Here is a 16,595-nt window from a genome sequence, read left to right as displayed (position 1 = left end):
TGCTGGGTACCCCAGCCCTGAGCCCAGGCCATGTTCTGCACAGCCCCTTGCAGCCTGCCTCCCTACACCGGTGTCTCGGGCAGTGCCCGGGGCTGGAGGTGCTTGGGGGCTCGCCAGCCATATCCTACCCCTGTCGCTGCTGTCTGGGCTGAGCGGGGGTTGCGCGGACAGCCTGACCTTGCCCGCAGACTGTGAGTTGTGTACTACCGGTCTCCCTTGGCTGCAGCCGCTGAGGCTGTTCCTGCAGCTGCTGGCAGGAAGAGGGAGCTCAGCACTATGAGCCCGTCGCCCAGCGTGCAGGCCTGAGCCCTTTGTGCACCTTGCTCCACGGTGGGATGCCCTGGCATGACATGCCTGCGTGCTGCTGGGGCTGTCCAGGCTGTGGCCAGTGGAGGAGAGCCTGTTCCTGCTGCTCTGCTCCCTGTGGGGAGGGCGGGGGCAGGGGAGAGATCCCACCCCACACAGCAGTAGAGATGCCATGTGCGGCAGGTCGGGCTGGCTTGTCTCTGCTGAATGGGGGGGACCGTGGGGCTGGGCCAGTCCGGACACCCGGCATGTGGCTGGGGGTGCTTCCCCAAGGAGGGTAGGATGCTCGCTGGACAGCCCCCGGCAGGAGGGTCCTCGCACAGAGGAGTCCCTGGGTCTGAGCCCAAGCGCATGTTGAGCATGTTAGGTGCCATGCCCCACAGCTGGCAGACAAGTGAGCGCTGGCTCCGAGGGACCCGGACTGCGTGGCATGGTCAGGCCTCAGCCGTGTGTTTAAAAATAACCCCTCTCGCCGTGCCGTGTCGTGGCCCGAAGGAGGCTCAGGCCCAGCGCACAATCGGAGGAAATGGGTCGGCTCGCGAGCATTGTTTCGTTGCAGACACTTGTTTCCTTAGTCCTGCTATGGGGACACCGATATTTCAAACACAAAGCAGCTTCCAGAGCGAGCCGGCCGCTGCTTCTGCGTGCTGGGTGTATGGGATACAATAGCTATCGGCCCAGCAAAGCGAGGCTGGTGATCTAGGGCTTCGTCCAGCTGGCAGCAAGGGGGGCGCCTGGCCCAGCAGCTGGGAGCCGTGAGTACGGTGGGGAGGGTAGCAGGAGTGTGCTGAGCTGTAGGCAGGGAGGGGGGGGCTGGGATCTGTGCTGAGGGGTGAGATGGAAAGGACAAGAGTGCGATGGGCCAGCACTTCTTTTCCCAGCAAGGGTCCGTCTGCCTCCCTCCCATCCTCTGATCACATTTCTCCTCCCAGGGATGCTGGGCCATGGGGATGGCTCCTTGGTCTCACCCTCTAGTGCTGAGTGGAGCAGGGGCTCGGAGAGAGGGGGCAGAAACCAGGTGAGACAAAGTGGGACTGTTCTTAATGTTTCCTCTGAATAGTGTGGGGGTGCCTCAGTTTCCCCTAGGCAGTTCTTAAGTATCTAGGTGGTGGGATAAGGGTGTATGATCATTGCAGAGCCCTAGAGGGCAGGTGTATGCAGGGGTCTGGACACAGAGAATGGCCGACAACCTGTTTCCTGGCAACTAATGGCCTGGGCCCTTCCCCCCGCAAGGTGAGAGCTAAAGGGTTGGAGAACAAAGGAATCAGGTGCCCTCCTGGCCTGGAAAGGGACAAAGCCCAGAGGAGGAGGGGCTGGGGGGAGTTTCAGTTTGGGGCTGGCTGGAGACATGGAGTGAAGGGCAGACGTGGTTGTCTAGCTCACTGCCCCCCAAAATGGACCCAGCTGAGGGGTCCTGTTCTCTGCACCTGCAAACTCTGTGTTAGACCATGTTCCTGTCGTCTAATAAACCTTCTGTTTTACTGGCTGGCTGAGAGTCACGTCTGACTGCGGAGTTTGGGGGCAGGACCCTCTGGCTTCCCCAGGAGCCCCGCCTGAGCGGACTCGCTGTGGGAAGCGCACAGAGGGGCAGAGGATGCTGAATGCTCCGAGGTCAGACCCAGGAAGGTGGAAGCTGTGTGAGCTGTGTGTCCTGCAGACAGGCTGCTCACAGAAAGAAGATTTCCCCAGAGTCCTGACTGGCTTCATGGGGAGCAGTTCCAGAGCATCGCCCGGGGACTCCGTGACAACTGGTGGCAGAGGTGGGATGTACTGCACCCCGTGGACGGCGCTTCCTGCAGTAAGTGACTGGGGAGCAGTAAAACGAAGGGGGCTTGACAGGGACCAGGCGTGCTGAAGATTCAGAGAGAGATGGTTTCAGGGGGCGGTTAACCCCTGAAAGTGTGTGACCAGAGAGAAGGACTTTTGCAGGAATGGGGTCCCCCAGGGGATTGCAGCGAGCAGTCCCAGGGGCGGAGGAGTCTGCAGCTTGACCCTGGCAAAGAGGTGGTGACCTCGAGAAGGGCTGGCACACGAGGGGTTCTCCCTGGAAACCGTGGGGAGCTGAGAGCACACAGGCCTGTGAGTCCACAACAATCTGGGAAGAGCGGAGTGATGGTCTGTCACCGTCTCCTTAAGAAGGACACTGTAACCCTGTGCAGAAAGAGAGGGTTGAGCATTGGAAAGTTCACCAAAGCAGAGTTAATCGTGCAGCTGGAGGAGGATGACCGCTCTAAGGAACAGATTCCTGACCCCAAATGGGGCTATAGCAGGATCTGGGAGCAGCTGGAGTAGTAGCCAGGCATCGCCAAGACTCCTGTCCCCGACCAGACGGGGGTCTTCATGATCGGGTTCCCCATCGGGGGATCGGAGATGGATGGGATTGGAGCTGAGTCCGAGAGAGCCAGAGGACTGTAAGAGACAGCGAGAGCCCGAGAAAGAGCTGCAGAAGCAGCAGCAGCAGCATGAACTGGCGATGGGGGAGCGGAGAGGCCTAGGGGACCTCCCAGGGGTGCGTGGGGATAGACCCCGGGGTGCCAGTTCCGCAGGGAACCTCGAGACTAAATTGCTGCCCCTGGTTGAGGAGGGGAGGATGTGGATGCCCACCTGACTGCCTTTGAGCAGGCTGGAGATTTGAACCAGAAGGACCCTGCGGAAAAGCCCCGGTGTCTAGCTCCCTTGTTGGGTCCCAAGGCCATAGATTCCATCAGCCCGATGGGTGGTGGGGTGGACAGGCTCCCACTCCTGACCCCAACCTATATGTCTGTGTGGAGTTTTCTGGGGCCAAGCCCCTCGGACCTCCAGTGGGAGCAGAAGGTGATGGTCAATGGGGAGACATTCCTGGGGTGGCGAGATCCGGGGACAGAGAGAATTGTTGTCAGGCCCTGGGTGGTGCAGCCTCAGATGCTGAGGGGCTGTGTGAGCTGGGTGAGGGTCCTGGGACGAAGCCCCTCGCCCTGCCTATGGCCCAGATCCCTGTGCAGACCCAGGAGGGGTGGGGCTGGCTGGTTGTTGGGGTTCTCCGGGATATCGGCTGCGAGACCCTGATGTGGGGTGACTGTGTCTCTTTGGGACAGGATCCAGGTCCTGCTCCGGTAACTGCCAAGGGTTTGAATTTGAATCCAGGGAACCAATCCGCGGAGAGGGAAATGGTCAGTGAAAATGCAGATGACCTGGCTGGCAGGGGGGAGGATTGGCTAGGCTCAGGCTACCTGCCTGCCTGTAACTAGACCCCTGGGGCTGGGTGGGACTGAGAGATGCTCCCCGCCCCCCTTGCACACCAGAGGGGGTCTCACGCTGGCTCTGATGCAGTGAGGAAAGCAGGGAGCTCGCTGCCTACCCCCACTGGGACAGCAAGGGCAGCGCTGAGCACAGTGGGAGCTGAGACCCCAGCTGAGTGAGGGAGACACAGGCAGGGCAGGGGATCTGTTGGGAGTGGCAAGGTGCTTGGTAAGGAAAGTCTGGATGAGCCTAGGCAGCCTTGTGAGCTGATGGCTTTGTCCAGTCAGCAGGGTGGGAAGGCGAGGAGAGTGGAAGAGGAGTGTCCCTGGACCTTACCTGTTAGCTGGGTGGAGAATTGGGACAGTGAAGGAAACGTGCCTGTGTCTGTCAGGGGTATTGACTTGCCTATGGAGGGAGCTACCCTGATCTCCAAGCAGTTGTCTGTGACCAGCCTTGTGTGCTGGGACAAGGGGAAAGAGATCCCAAGCTGTGTGTCTGGGAAAGGAGAAAGTGTGTCCGGCTCTTCTTTGTCTGTGGAGCAGACAGAAGGGGCCTTTCAGCCTGTGACGGTTGAGGGTCGTGCAGTTGTCTCAGAGTTTGTTCTGGATTCAGCTAAAGCCCAGGAAGGGAAGGGTCCTAAGTTTGTGTCTGCTCGGGAGAATGGCCCTGTAACTAGGTCGCATCCAGTTAGTGTCAATGTAAAATCCCAGAGCCCAGACAATTCTGGTGCTTGTATTTTGCCTGTTGCTAGTGTGTTGTTGGGAAAGGATGTCGCAACTCTGTCTAATCAGGGTGAGATCCTAGCCAGGGCACAAGGAGAGCATGAAGATGATGTGATTGTGTTACCTACTGAGGGTGTGGAAACCTGTAGCAAGAAGGAAAAGATTCCTGAACGTGTGGCAAAGAGAAGGAGAATGCTTCTGACCTTTTATCTAGGAAGTCTGTCAGTTTGCCTGAAAGGGGATTGTGTAGGAATCCGCTGGATGGGCCAGAGGTGATTCTGGATGTAAGTGAGACCCAGAAAGAGTCTGTTGTTGCTCAGGAAAGTGTTCCTCTAGAGCAAGCCCTCGTTAAAGAGGGTAAGAGCAGAATTTCTGTGAGGGGTGAATTGTTGCATAGAAAAGCCCTAGGGAAAGGAATCCTCATGGAGTCTTTGCAAGCAGTTTACTGCAACTGAAGGGTGTGAAAGTGATTTAATCAAGAAAGTTTCAGTTCCTAACAGCCAGAAATTTTCTGTTGTGAATGGATCCACTGACTTCCCTGTTGAAAGATCCAGTGTGGAGAGCTTTGAGAAGGTCTCAGTGAAAGCTGTTAAGAAAGTTAAACAGTCCTATAACCAAGTGGCTGTGTTTGGCCAGCTTGTTGGGGAGAAGACCCAATCCCAGTTTGACCTCCTGGGGTTTTGGGGGTGGCCATAGGTCACGGGCCGCATAAACCTTCCCACATGCGGCCTGCGAGTGCTGTCGACCACCCCTGACCTAAGGGAGGGCGTGAAACTGGAAGGGCCTGGTGTAACTCCTACCAAAGAATGGGAGAGATGCTGGGGCATCCATGGGAACGCTGGTGGCTTCGAACTTCCCCAGGTCACTGGCTAAAACGACCCCGCTCAGTTTGATCTGGAAGGGGGGAGAGATGTGACGAAGTGGGACTGTTCTTAATGTTTCCTCTGAATAGTGTGGGGGTGCCTCAGTTTCCCCTATGCAGTTCTTAAGTATCTAGGTGGTGGGGTAAGGGTGTATGATCATTGCAGAGCCCTAGAGGGCAGGTGTGTGCAGGGGTCTGGACACAGAGAATGGCCGACACCCTGTTTCCTGGCAACTGATGGCCTTGGCCCTTCCTCCCTGCAAGGTGAGAGCTAAAGGGTTGGAGAACAAAGGAATCAGGTGACCTCCTGGCCCGGGAAAGGGACAAAGCCCAGAGGAGGAGGGGCTGGAGGGGGTTTCAGTTTGGGGCTGGCTGGGACATGGAGTGAAGGGCAGACGTGGTTGTCTGGCTCACTGTCCCCCAAAATGGACCCAGCTGAGGGGTCCGGTTCTCTGCAGCTACAAGGTCTGAGTTAGACCATGTTCCTGTCGTCTAATAAACCGCTGTTTCCCTGGCTGGCTGAGAGTCCCGTCTGACTGTGGAGTTGGGGGGCAGGACCCTCTGGCTTCCCCAGGAGCCCCGCCTGAGCGGACTCGCTGTGTGAAGCGCACGGAGGGGCAGAGGATGCTGAATGCTCCGAGGTCAGGCCCAGGAAGGTGGAAACTGTGAGCTTTGTGTCCTGAAGACAGGCTGCTCATAGAAAGGAGACTGCCCCAGAGTCCTGACTGGCTTCATGGGGAGCAGTTCCAGAGCATCGCCCAGGGACTCCGTGACACCAGGCAGCGTCACTTCCTAGCCCAGTGGCTACAGGAGGCAGTAGCCTCTGCAGAGGGACAGCCCATGCCCTGCTCCTCAGTCTGTCTCTCTGTCTCAGGTTCAGTGCCCTGGGGATGGCCCAGGCCTTTGCTTGGTGTCGTATGGACGGGCAGTTTCTAACAGCTCGGGAGATTTGACTGTGCGAGAGAGAAAAGTTCCCTTTGCCTGTGGTCGCTGCTGGCCTGTGAGCAGAGGGCTGAGCTATGCCCTGATCTCCCATGCTGGCTGCAGGTGGCCTGGCCTGGCCCAGCCTGACCTGACCCTGGGGGAGGCTTCATGTGAGTGTAGGCTGTGGGGGCAGACAGAGCTGAGATGACTAACTGCAGATGCCCAGAAAGCTCCTGTGGCTTGGTGTAAGTGGGCCTCCTGAGCGTCCACTCGGGTCATGCTACAGGCAGCCTGCCTCATTTTCCCCCCTTGGACTTGTGAAATGAAACTTCACCCAGGATTTTGTGGTCAAAAATACCCATCCTTGGGGGCTGGGTTGATTAATATAAAATAAACCCCAAACCTAACTCCAAATCCCAGAATCAAGTCTGTCCATCAGCCCACCCCAAACAAGGTGTCTCTCAGGGCCCTTCCTTTGGCAGGCCACTCCCAGGCCCGACCTAACTCCCAGGAGACTCGGCTAGCCCTGACTTGTTCCGTGCACACTTCCCCTTTGCTGCAGTTGTCGGGAAATCACCTGACCTCTCCCAGGTGTGGCTCCTAGTAACCAGGGCTGGCTGGCCCCAGGCCTGCCACCCTGCTCCACTAGGGCGTGATGCTCCTTCCCTTGGGAGTGGCTGTAGGTGGCAGCCACAGGGGCCTTTGGACTCCACTCTCATTGCCAGGCCCAGGAGCTGGACCTCTTTGTCCCAGCACCCTCTCTGTGAGTTAGAACCGCTTCTGGGCTGTGCCTGGCTGCCCTGCCCCCCGGGCATGGGGGGGAGGTAGCTGGAGCCCATTCTGGTCATAGCCTGGGACCTGTACGGGGGTGGCACGGGGGGTATGCCAGGGAAGATGTCTGGCTCTGCCTGCTGGGGAAATCCCAATGGTTGGATCCATTGGCACTGCAGCCCCTTTACTGCAGGGAGCAGTGAAGGGACCTGGTGTAACCAGCAGCAGCCTGGTCTCTGGCTCACCCTGCATCTCCAGCCCGCTGGTAGCGGGTCAGGGCTCTGTCCAATGGCCTCTCACCTCTTGCAGGTATGTCACCATGCCGAGTGCCAGCAGGTGAACCACAGCAGTCCCCTGAACCTCTGTGAGGCCTGTGACCACAAGTTCCACGGCACCATGCACTTTGACGGGCACATCCGCTTCGACCTGCCCCCCCAAGGTGAGAGCCTTGGCCCTGGGGGTGGCTGGGGCCTGGTGAACATAACCCTCCTTCCCCGTGGGGCACGGTCAGCGATGGTGCTCCCTCCTCAGCTGGCCTCGTCCCAGGGGCTCCTCCTCCCCGCTGCGGGGATTTGCCCTGTTCTCGTCCTGGGGGCCTGTTCCCAAGGGCTCAGCCTCCCAGAATGCTCCCCTCAAGCCCTGCCACGCCAAATGCCCCTCCGCAGGGCTTCTTGCCAGCAGAGCACCAGGCAGGCAGGAGAACGGATCCTCGTGCATGGCGCGGCCTGTCAGCGGAGGGAGCAGTGATGGGCCTGTTGGCAGAGGCAGCAGGAGAGGCTTCCCCATGCGGCTGCAAAGGCCCCAGTCTCCCAGCCCTAGAGCTGCCGGGCAGGAGTGCTGAGCCTAGGGACTAGGGAGTCGACCTGTGCCCGGGGTCTGACGGGGCTCGGTCTCCTGGGTGACTCATCCGTTGTTCCTGGTTGCAGGTTCCATTCTGGCCCGGAACGTATCCACACGGTCATGCCCCCCACGCACCAGCCCTGCCTCCGATGTGGAGGAGGAGGACGAAGGGCTAGTGGATGGGAAAGGGTGAGTATGTTCATGTGAAGGGCTAGCGGTGGTGCTTCCGTCTCCTGGGCAGCAGACAAGATGGGTCCCAGAGGCAGCAGGATTCCGGGGCCCAAGGGGCAGGGGGACCTGGGTACGGGGACACTGGGCAGCTGCACTTAACAATCAAGACACCAGGTCTAAGGCTGCAGAGTATGGTCTGGATGCGCTGATGTCTCCCCAGGGCCGGGGGCTTGTCTCAAAGACTGAATGAACCACTGTAGAGCGCTGGCTTGCTCTGTGCAGGGGGTCACCTGAGACCCTCTGCTCGTTTCTCCAGCCCCAACTGCTGCCCTGCCCTGCTCCCCCTCCCTTCTCGCTGCTGCTGATCCCTAACTCGTGGATCCTGCGCAGTGGGTCAGAGCCCTGTGCCGGGGCCGTATGGGACGTTACTCCAGGCGAGGGAGTTCGGCTCCCGTTGGCTGTAGCTGGGGTGACCATGGGGTGAAGGGGCCTGGTGTAATGTGGCTGGGAGTCGGGCTCCAGTGGCAGTAATAGGGAGGAGCAGCTGCTGCTTTCCCTGGGGCTTTGGAGTCTGCTCAGCCCCTGGGTCCCGGCGTGGGGTGGGGATCTCTGACCGCTATTGCTCTTGCCAGGCCCAGGCTCTGTGTGCCAGGCCCAGGCTCCGTGTGCCAGGCGATCCCTGTAACTGTGTTTGTGCCGTGTAGGGACAAGAAGAGCTCAGCGCTGAAGCTCCCCAAGAAGAAAGCCCGGCGCAGACACACAGATGTAAGGAGCCCGGCTTTGTCTCTTGCTTTGTGACTCATGGGGCCCTGGCAGTTGGCTCTGGGCATGGGCTGCTGGGCCTGGGCATGGAACCAGAGCCTTGGAGCAAGTGTCCTGTGCTGGGACAGGGGGGCCTCGCTTGGCTGCTGCCCAGAGCCGTTTGGGATGCTGTGAGGTCCGACGCTCAGCAGCTCTGGTTTGAAGGGCAGCAGGGGAGCGTAGCCTGCCTGCTTCAGTCTGTCTGTCTGTCCCAGCTCCTCACAGAGCCAGAGTGTGGGTGACCCCCCCAGTGACAGGCCCCCATCCCCAATTCTAGCGAGGGCTCCATCCCCCGGATTCCCGCTGGAGTGGCTCTCACTGCATAGCTAGGCCTGTGCCAACCGTGCTGTCTGTGGGACCCCCTACCAGGGGTGGATTCCCCCGCCAGCTCTGGCACAGCTGTGAAAGGAGACAGGCCGGGACTAAGGAGGGGGCCATGGAGTTGCCCAGATTTGTGGGGTTGATGGTCAGGCAGGTGAAAGTTGGGGGCACCGACCCTGCAGGATGGAGGGCTGGCTCTGGGTCCATGGCACTTGGGCAATGGCTTTGCTAACTCCTGCCCCCTACCCCAGGACCCCAGTAAAGAGTGCTTCACCTTGAAGTTCGATTTGAATGTGGACATAGAAACAGAGATCGTCCCAGCCATGAAGAAGAAATCGCTGGGGTGAGTTGTGGCCACCAAGCTAGACTGGCTGAGACCCTGGGACTGCTCCTGGGGTGGGGCAAAGAGTGGGCCTGTGACTCCAGGTGCCGTGCAGAGGCTCGGGGTCCCGGGGTGGTCAGCTGTGGACTCTAACCCTGATCCAGGAGCTGATGTGCCCTTGGCACTGCCCAGTGCTCCACGCCTCCCCGAAGCTCCCTGCTCGCTTTGGCCTCTTGCCCTGGCTTCCCTGGGCGCAGGCGGGTGCTGCTGACTAGTGAGCGCATAGGTGCCCTGCCCAGGGCTCGCTGGCTCACCCTGCACTGAGCAATGGAGGGGCCCCAGGACTGGCACCGCCCATTGTGGTGCTTTGCTGGGGGGTGTCCTGGAGCTGCATCAGGGAGTTGTCACCCACTGTGCCTGTCTGGGGTGCCTGGGAGGCTGCTGTGTTTGACTTGGCCACGCGCTCATGGAGAAACCTGCTCCGTGCCGCACCTGGGTCCCTGCCACCCTTCTGTTCCCCATGGGCATCATCTCTCAGAGCCATCTCCACAGCCTCCTCTCCCAGGAGCAGTGACGGGTTACCCTGCAGAGTCCCCTGCCAGCTTCTCCTCCCATGTGTTCTGAGTGGGGTGTCTGTGGCTCTAGCCAGCTGCTGAGGCCGAGTAGCTGCTGGCCAGAGCCGAGAGCGGTGCCCTTGTGTGGGAGCTGTGGCTGCTCCCCAGCCCCCAGCTGAGCTGAGTGTTCGGCACAGGCCTGCTCGCAGGCAGGTTGCTTTGGGGAGAGCGTCGCTGAGCTCTCAGGCCAGCAGGTTGGTGAGTGGTGGCAGCAGCAGGAGCCCTGTGCGTGTCCCCAGCGCTGCCCGCCGAGCTCCTTCCCCACGCAGTGTGCCTGGCCAGCGCTCCCGTTCGGAGTGGGTGGGGGATCCTCTTCCCTGAGCCCAGCCCCAGGGCAGGGAGGAAGTTGGGCCGACGTCTCTTTCGCTGCCCCCAGAGAGGTGCTGCTGCCGGGGTTCGAGAGGAAAGGCATCGAGCTGGCGAAGGTGGATATTTATCTGGATCAGTCCAACACGCCTCTGTCGCTCAGCTTCGAAGCGTACCGCTTTGGGGGACACTACCTGAGAGTGAAAGGTGCGCCCCGTCCGGCCCCGTGTGTCCCATGGCTCGGCGGGAGGGGGGATGCCCCCAGCGCAGAGCCCACGCACTGCCCTGCAGCAAAGGAGGCGCTGCAGGAAGTGGCTCTGGGGGGATGTTTGAATTGGCTCTGCTGCCCTCTAGGCTCTAGGTCCATGGCGTCCTGGGCTGCATAGGGAATGGGGTTTGGGACCTTCCCCTCTTGGGACGCAGGTTCCCATTCAGCCCAAGTCAGGGCTGGCGTGGTTCAAATCCAGCCTCTGCCCAGGGAGCAAGAGAAGGACTCGCGGTGCTGAGCTCCCTTGGGCCAGCGCAAGCAGCCTTTCCAGCCTGCAGGGTGGGGGCGGCTGAGATTGCACCTGGGGGCGGGGGCCAGGCCTCACTCAAAGTGGCTCCCGGCTGCTCGTCCCCTTCCATATCCCCTGGGGGAGTCGGGGAGGAAGGCAGGGCAGAGCGTTATTCCTGCAGTGTCCAGCAGGGGTCACCGTCTGAGCAGTGCCGCAGCGTCCGCGCCTGGAGAGGATGAAGCCCCCCTGGAGGGCACTCTGCTTGTGTGGCAGCGAGGGCGAGTGCCCAGTGGGCTCCTGCCAGGGCTGGGCATGCTGTGCTGCCGTCCGGCTAGGCTTCAGGCTAACGGACTGGGACAGACCTGGGCTTCCTGCAGCCCCCGGGGAGGTAGGAGGGTCTGCCAGGCCCAGCCATGGTGGGGACCCGCTGGGACTGGGCAGCTGTTGCAGCCTGCAGAGCCGTGTGCCCAGGATGTGTGCCTCTGGCACGTGCCACGGACACTGCGTGAGCCGTGCTCCCCTTGGGCCAGGAGCCAGGGGGGTCGCTCCGCTACCCATAGCAATCGCTTGGGTGCTGAGGCTGGTGCCCGTCGGCTGACCCCCTGCCCTGTGCTCCCCTCACAGCCAAACCCGGCGATGAGCTCAAGGTGGAGCAGGACGTGAAAGACTTCAAATCGCTGAGTCTGCCCATCATGCGCTCCTCAGGCTCCGCCTCCACCTTCCTCTTCACCCCCGCTGGCGAGAGGCTGGACCAGCCGCCCTTCCGCCGGGAGAGCGTAGACATCCTGGTGAGTTGGGAGGCGGCTGACCAGCAGCGAGGGCCAGCGTGGCACCTGGGCGGCGGCCGGGCTGGGGGCTCAGCGGAGTTGTTGGGACCTGGGTGGGGTGGGGAGGTGACTGTGTATGGCCCCGTACCAAGCACTTTGCTGAGACCAGTCCGTCCGATGTACTGAGCAGTGGGGAGCTGAATTCTAGGAGCTGACGCTGCAGGACACTGAGACGGCGGGGCTCACCTCTCCGTGGACAACGGGGCTTCTCTGTAGAGCTGTGGGGTTCTTGCTGGGAAACACCGGAGTGGCCCAGCCCGTGTCGGGTGCTCGGATCACGGTGGGCCCTCTTTGTCTCCTGGGGCCTGGGGTGCTGCGTCCTCTCTGCTGAACCTTGAGCACTGTGGCTGGGTCTCGGGGATGTCTCTCCCTATCAGGGAGCAAAGCGATAAGATCAGATATAGACAATAAATGGAGCTGTTGATGGGCAATTGTTTGTTTGGCAAGCAAAGGTTTCAGCTTATCCAAAGCCTTCTGCCTGATAAGGGGAATCTCAGTCAACAAACAGCTCCTCCATCCAGCAATCAGCAGCATTTGTCCCCTGTTGACTGGGGAGAGCTGGCCCTGCCCGGCACAGGGAAAGGCCCAGGGTTCCAGGCAGAGCTGGGCAGGAAATGGAGAGGATTGGAGATTTCAGACAAGGTTCTCAGTGGGAATCGGAATGGACTGTCAGAATGGCTGTGGCGCCTGTCGGTGGAAATGGGTTGCTAGGATTTTGACCTTTTTCATTTTTTGAGCACTTTAAAAATTATGAATGCACTTACGTTCCGAAATGGGACGTCAGTTTGAGCTGAAAACCAGAACTTTTCATTTTGAAAACATAGGGACAGGATCTTTCAGCAGTTTCAAAATGTCAATTCGTCAAACCTGACCCTGTCCAGGAAAATCAGCTTTTTCTGGTGAAAAACTTCTGGAGAAAATCTCCCGCCCAGCAGTAGTGCTAGGTGTGTGCTGCTCAGGCGGTATGATGCTCACGTGGATCAGCTCATGGTTTCCAGGGCGCAGACACCTCCTGACATATGGGCTTGTTTTCCGGTCATTAACAGACCTCCGCAGCCTCTGTGCACACTGAGCCCTGAAATGCGGCTGCCTCTGGGCAGGGATGCAGCAGCAACACGATGCAAGAGATTCCTGCTGGGGCAGGATAATGTCTCCAGCCGACAGCCATGCTGGGGCTGGGGAGGATGTTTGGGTTTGTGTGAGGTGCTTGGGACTTCTGCTGGGAATCTGGGGTAGAGCTGGGCTGGAGCAGCTTCCTCTCCCTGCAGCCCAGAGAGGCAAGTGCCCAAGCTGGCTGCTGCCAGAGTTACAGTCCCAGGAGGAACCAGGTTGCTGAGCGAAGGCTCTGCTGAGAGGAGCCTGAGGCAGGCGTCTGCACCTGCTCCCCCTGCAGTGTCGGGGGCGCTGCTGAGGGGGGCCAGTGTGAGTGCCAGCAGAGGTTCCCAAGTTCCAAGGGTGAGGGCAGGGCTGGGAGTGGGGCGGGGGGAACAGCAAGAGCTGGGGCACAGGGCAGCGAGGAGCCAGCCCGGTTCAGCCGTGGCATTAACCCAGCTGGCATTTTCCAAGCTGAGAAGGAAGCGTGTGTCTGTGGTCACATCCCCCAAGAGCTTGGTGATGCAGCTCCGTCTCCCCCACATCTGGGCTGGGCTCTGCCTCCTGGCTAGCCTGGGGCCCGTGCGGCACCGTGTGGTGCTGGGGCACACGACCGTCTAGGCCAGCGCCCCATTGGTCAGTGGGTCTTCCCAGCACAGCCTCCGTTGGGGGGAGCACCTGGGAGGGCTCAGGAGTGAGTCGGATGAGATGGGGGTGGGGGCCCAGTCCCAGCCATTCTTCCTGGCCACACTGAGACCTGAGTGTGTGTAATTTCTGCCATGTGTGAGTGTGACTCGGTGACAGGGGCATGTCTGACTGGGCTCTGCATGCCAGCACAGCTGGCCGTGTGCCTTGTGTCCCCTGGGTTGTGGGGGTTCAGGCCTCTGGGGCAGCCCCCATGCTGGCTCTCCCAGTCCCTGCCAAAGCAAACCCCCCCAGCTAGTGCCACCTCCTCTGGGAAACCTGCACCCGGGAGCGGCGATAGGTGCATGCTCCCAGGGGGGCTGGAGCCGCCGTGCGCAGGATGGTGAGAGAGTCAGCCCAGCGTGACGCGGCTAGAGCCCGCTGGACGGTGCATGGCTCGGGGCCTGTTTCCCAGCACAGGCTGGCCCTGATTCTGGGAACTTTGCTTTCCCACCCCTAATCGCCCTATGAATAAACCCCAGCATGTCCCCCCACCCCCCACGGCTCCTCTGCACCTGACCTCAGCACGGGGCTGCCTCCTGCTCCTGAGCCTTGGACCAAAGCCTGCTCCTGGCGGTGTGATGCCAGTGCCCAAGGGGGGAGCTGTCCTGCTGGCTGGGGGGGTGAGGGAGGATTTCATGGGGAGGAGCCATGAGTGACATGAATTGGATACAGTGTAAGGAGTTGGGGCAGGCTGAAGGGGCTATGGAGAAGAGGGGTTTGTCAGTTCACATGCAGCTAATATCGGCAGGTAGCAGGCCAGGCACATGCCCCTCTGGGGTGTTATTGAGACAAGTCACATGGGGCAGGGAGGGGGCTTGTACTAAGTAAAGGGAGGAACCTCTGGGCGGGGTGTCCTGGAGGGGCTGGAAGTGGGGCGTGGCACCGGAGCCTGCCCCTTCCAGTGCATCCCAGGCCAGCAGGGAGTGACGGGAAGTGGCTGCCTTCAGTCTGCCATGAGAGGTGGTCTTGCCTCTCTGTGCAGCCCCAACCACGCTACATCTGGGCCGCTGATCAGCAGGCTCCATGGGGAAATCAGACAGTGAGTTCCCAGGGCTGCGTGTCGAGGAATGGGAGAACATACGATGGAGTAAATGGGCGCAGATAGTCAAAGGAGGTAACATACCCAGTCACTGTCCAACATGAAACAATGTTAAACTAGGTTGGCGTTTGGTATCCGGGGAGCTCAGCTGCTTGCTCCCATGGCAAACACCCCAGTGAACAGCCTTTAGCCCTTGTTAAAGATACAGAAGGGAAAAGAGGTAAAGCATTCAACATGCTAAGTGTTAAATAAAACTGTCATTGTGACAGCAGCCCTGGCTCCCTGTCCTGTTAACTGGAGACCTTTTAAAGGAACCCCCGCCTGGCAGTCTCTCCGATGGCATTAAAGATGGGATGACCGTCCTATTGGGGAAAGAGAAGAAGTTAGTTGAGATGGGCTGGAGCTGTCACTTCTGTTAAAGTCTGTTCCCATTTCCTAAAAGACAAACCAGACAAACCGCGAAAGGGGAGACAAAAGCCCAGCAAAGAAACAAAACGTGGCTTCTGGCTCTGGTGCTGATTTGCACTCGCAGCCTGGCTGTTGGAAAACCACAGGCCCAGCCCACGGCCTTATCCACCACTCCAAGCCCAGGCAAACTTGTACCAGTCTCAGGCTGTTCTGGGCATTGCTTTTACTTGCTTCTTGGGTCCCAGGTTTGCTGCGGGGTGCCGAACGTAGTCTTGGCTGACTAAGCCAGACTCTTATTACACAGAAGGAAAAAGACGAGGGATAGGAGAGAACAAAAGTAAGGTGGGAAGGAACAGAACACACAAGGGTGGGGGGTGGGAACGACCGTCTCAAATCCCAGGGGGTATTCGGGATTGAGTGGGAGCCAGCGGAGGTGGTGATGTCATCTGGGTCCCTCTCTGGCCTGGCCAAGTCATTTCTCAGGATTAGGATGACAAAGACGCAGGTGTTATGGGAAATCTCATGGTCCCAGGAGGCGGCGGGGATGAGGGTGGGGGTCGGTCAGCTCACGGCAGTGAGTGTCGGCAGACAGCTCCTTGGGATAATCCCCCCCACCCCCCAAGTCTTCCTTTTCTTTGAAGAGCTCCAGAAGGGAGGGGTGGGTGGACTAACCATCCCCTCACTATGCTGGTCACCAGGTCGATCTCCTTCCCAACACACCACCAGGCGTGACTGGAACACAGCCCCGGAGTTCCACCAGCAGCCGACTAATTCTGTCCTTGTCTCCCTTTTCCCATCAACATTTGTTACAGGTTATTGTGACCTCTTAGGAACTTTCACTCCCTTTCTACAGCTGAGCTGCAATGAGGTTAAATTGATAGGCCCAGGTATTACAAAACATCTCCCAGTGGCGGGGCCACACCCCCTCAAGGGGAATGTAGTGGAAGTCAGCGTTGGTGCTGCTTTGAGCAGGGGGTTGGACTAGATGACCTCCTGAGGTCCCTTCCCACCCTGATAGTCTATGATTCTAAGTTCACCCTGCAGGGTAATGCGCTATCACTCAGCACCTTTCATCACCCCAACCATCACTGTGGGCTGGGCTCAGCTTATCTGCATGGCTCATGGCATATGGCCACATAAACTGGTGTGTGTAGCTACGTAAACCTCTGTGCATGCGTATGTGCAGCCCCATAAAGCTGGGCGTGCACTGCCAGGGCAGTTCCATGCCGCAGGCGTGCAGTGTGCGAGATAAGCTGAGCTCCCATTGGCCTCGCCGGGGCTGCTGCGGGCCTGTGCTGTGACTTCTCCTTCGTGGGCGTGCCCCGGAGTCTTGAGACTTGACGTAGACCAGGGCAAACAGGAACTGTCTCTCCAGGTCTGTGCCCGGTTTTCCCAAGGTTGGGTTCGGTATCAAAGGTGAGCTGCACCCGTGGAGCCGCGTTCCCAGACCTTTGCCCCGGCAAGTGAGATCTCTGTGCAGAAGGCTTGCTGCTGTCCCCCCTCGAGCAAGCATGTCCCAGCCAGGTGCTGCCCCTCCGTTCCCAGACACGAGCGGCTAGTTGGTTGCTGCCACGGGGGACGTGGATTCAGCCTGAAGATGTTTCTGCAGCTTGTTTTTGGGGCCTTTTTTGGAAAACACCTTGCTCCCAGGCAAGCCCGGCGTGTGTGAGCCAGGCGCTGCTCACGTTCTCCCGAGCCATCAGTCTGGGCACGACAGGACTCTCCTGCCTCTCCCTGCGGGGCCAGGCACCAGCAGGAGCAAAACGCCCTTGCACCTGACTCTGGGCTGAGTCCTCCACCCAAGGCCAGTACCAGCTGCCAGAGAGGAGCTACCCCGCCCGCGTCAGCCCCCGCTGACCCCGCAAC

The 16,595-nt window shown here is 59.7% G+C and overlaps 1 protein-coding gene across 5 annotated transcripts in view; it reads left to right on the top strand.

Annotated features, from left to right (window-relative positions):
* PLEKHG5 (pleckstrin homology and RhoGEF domain containing G5) overlaps positions 1-16,595 on the top strand; it is a 120,154-nt gene that overhangs the window by 87,836 nt on the left and 15,723 nt on the right. For all 5 annotated transcript variants that reach the window (XM_074975255.1, XM_074975259.1, XM_074975257.1 and 2 more), the window contains 6 exons: positions 7,114-7,243; positions 7,731-7,833; positions 8,520-8,580; positions 9,189-9,280; positions 10,250-10,386; positions 11,301-11,464. In XM_074975255.1, the coding sequence (XP_074831356.1) occupies positions 7,114-7,243; positions 7,731-7,833; positions 8,520-8,580; positions 9,189-9,280; positions 10,250-10,386; positions 11,301-11,464 (687 nt within the window). The remainder of the gene's footprint in view (positions 1-7,113; positions 7,244-7,730; positions 7,834-8,519; positions 8,581-9,188; positions 9,281-10,249; positions 10,387-11,300; positions 11,465-16,595) is intronic.

This window comes from Natator depressus, chromosome 18 (assembly GCF_965152275.1).
Source record: "Natator depressus isolate rNatDep1 chromosome 18, rNatDep2.hap1, whole genome shotgun sequence".
Classification (NCBI taxonomy): domain Eukaryota; kingdom Metazoa; phylum Chordata; order Testudines; family Cheloniidae; genus Natator; species Natator depressus.
This window is presented reverse-complemented; position numbering and strand designations above follow the sequence as displayed.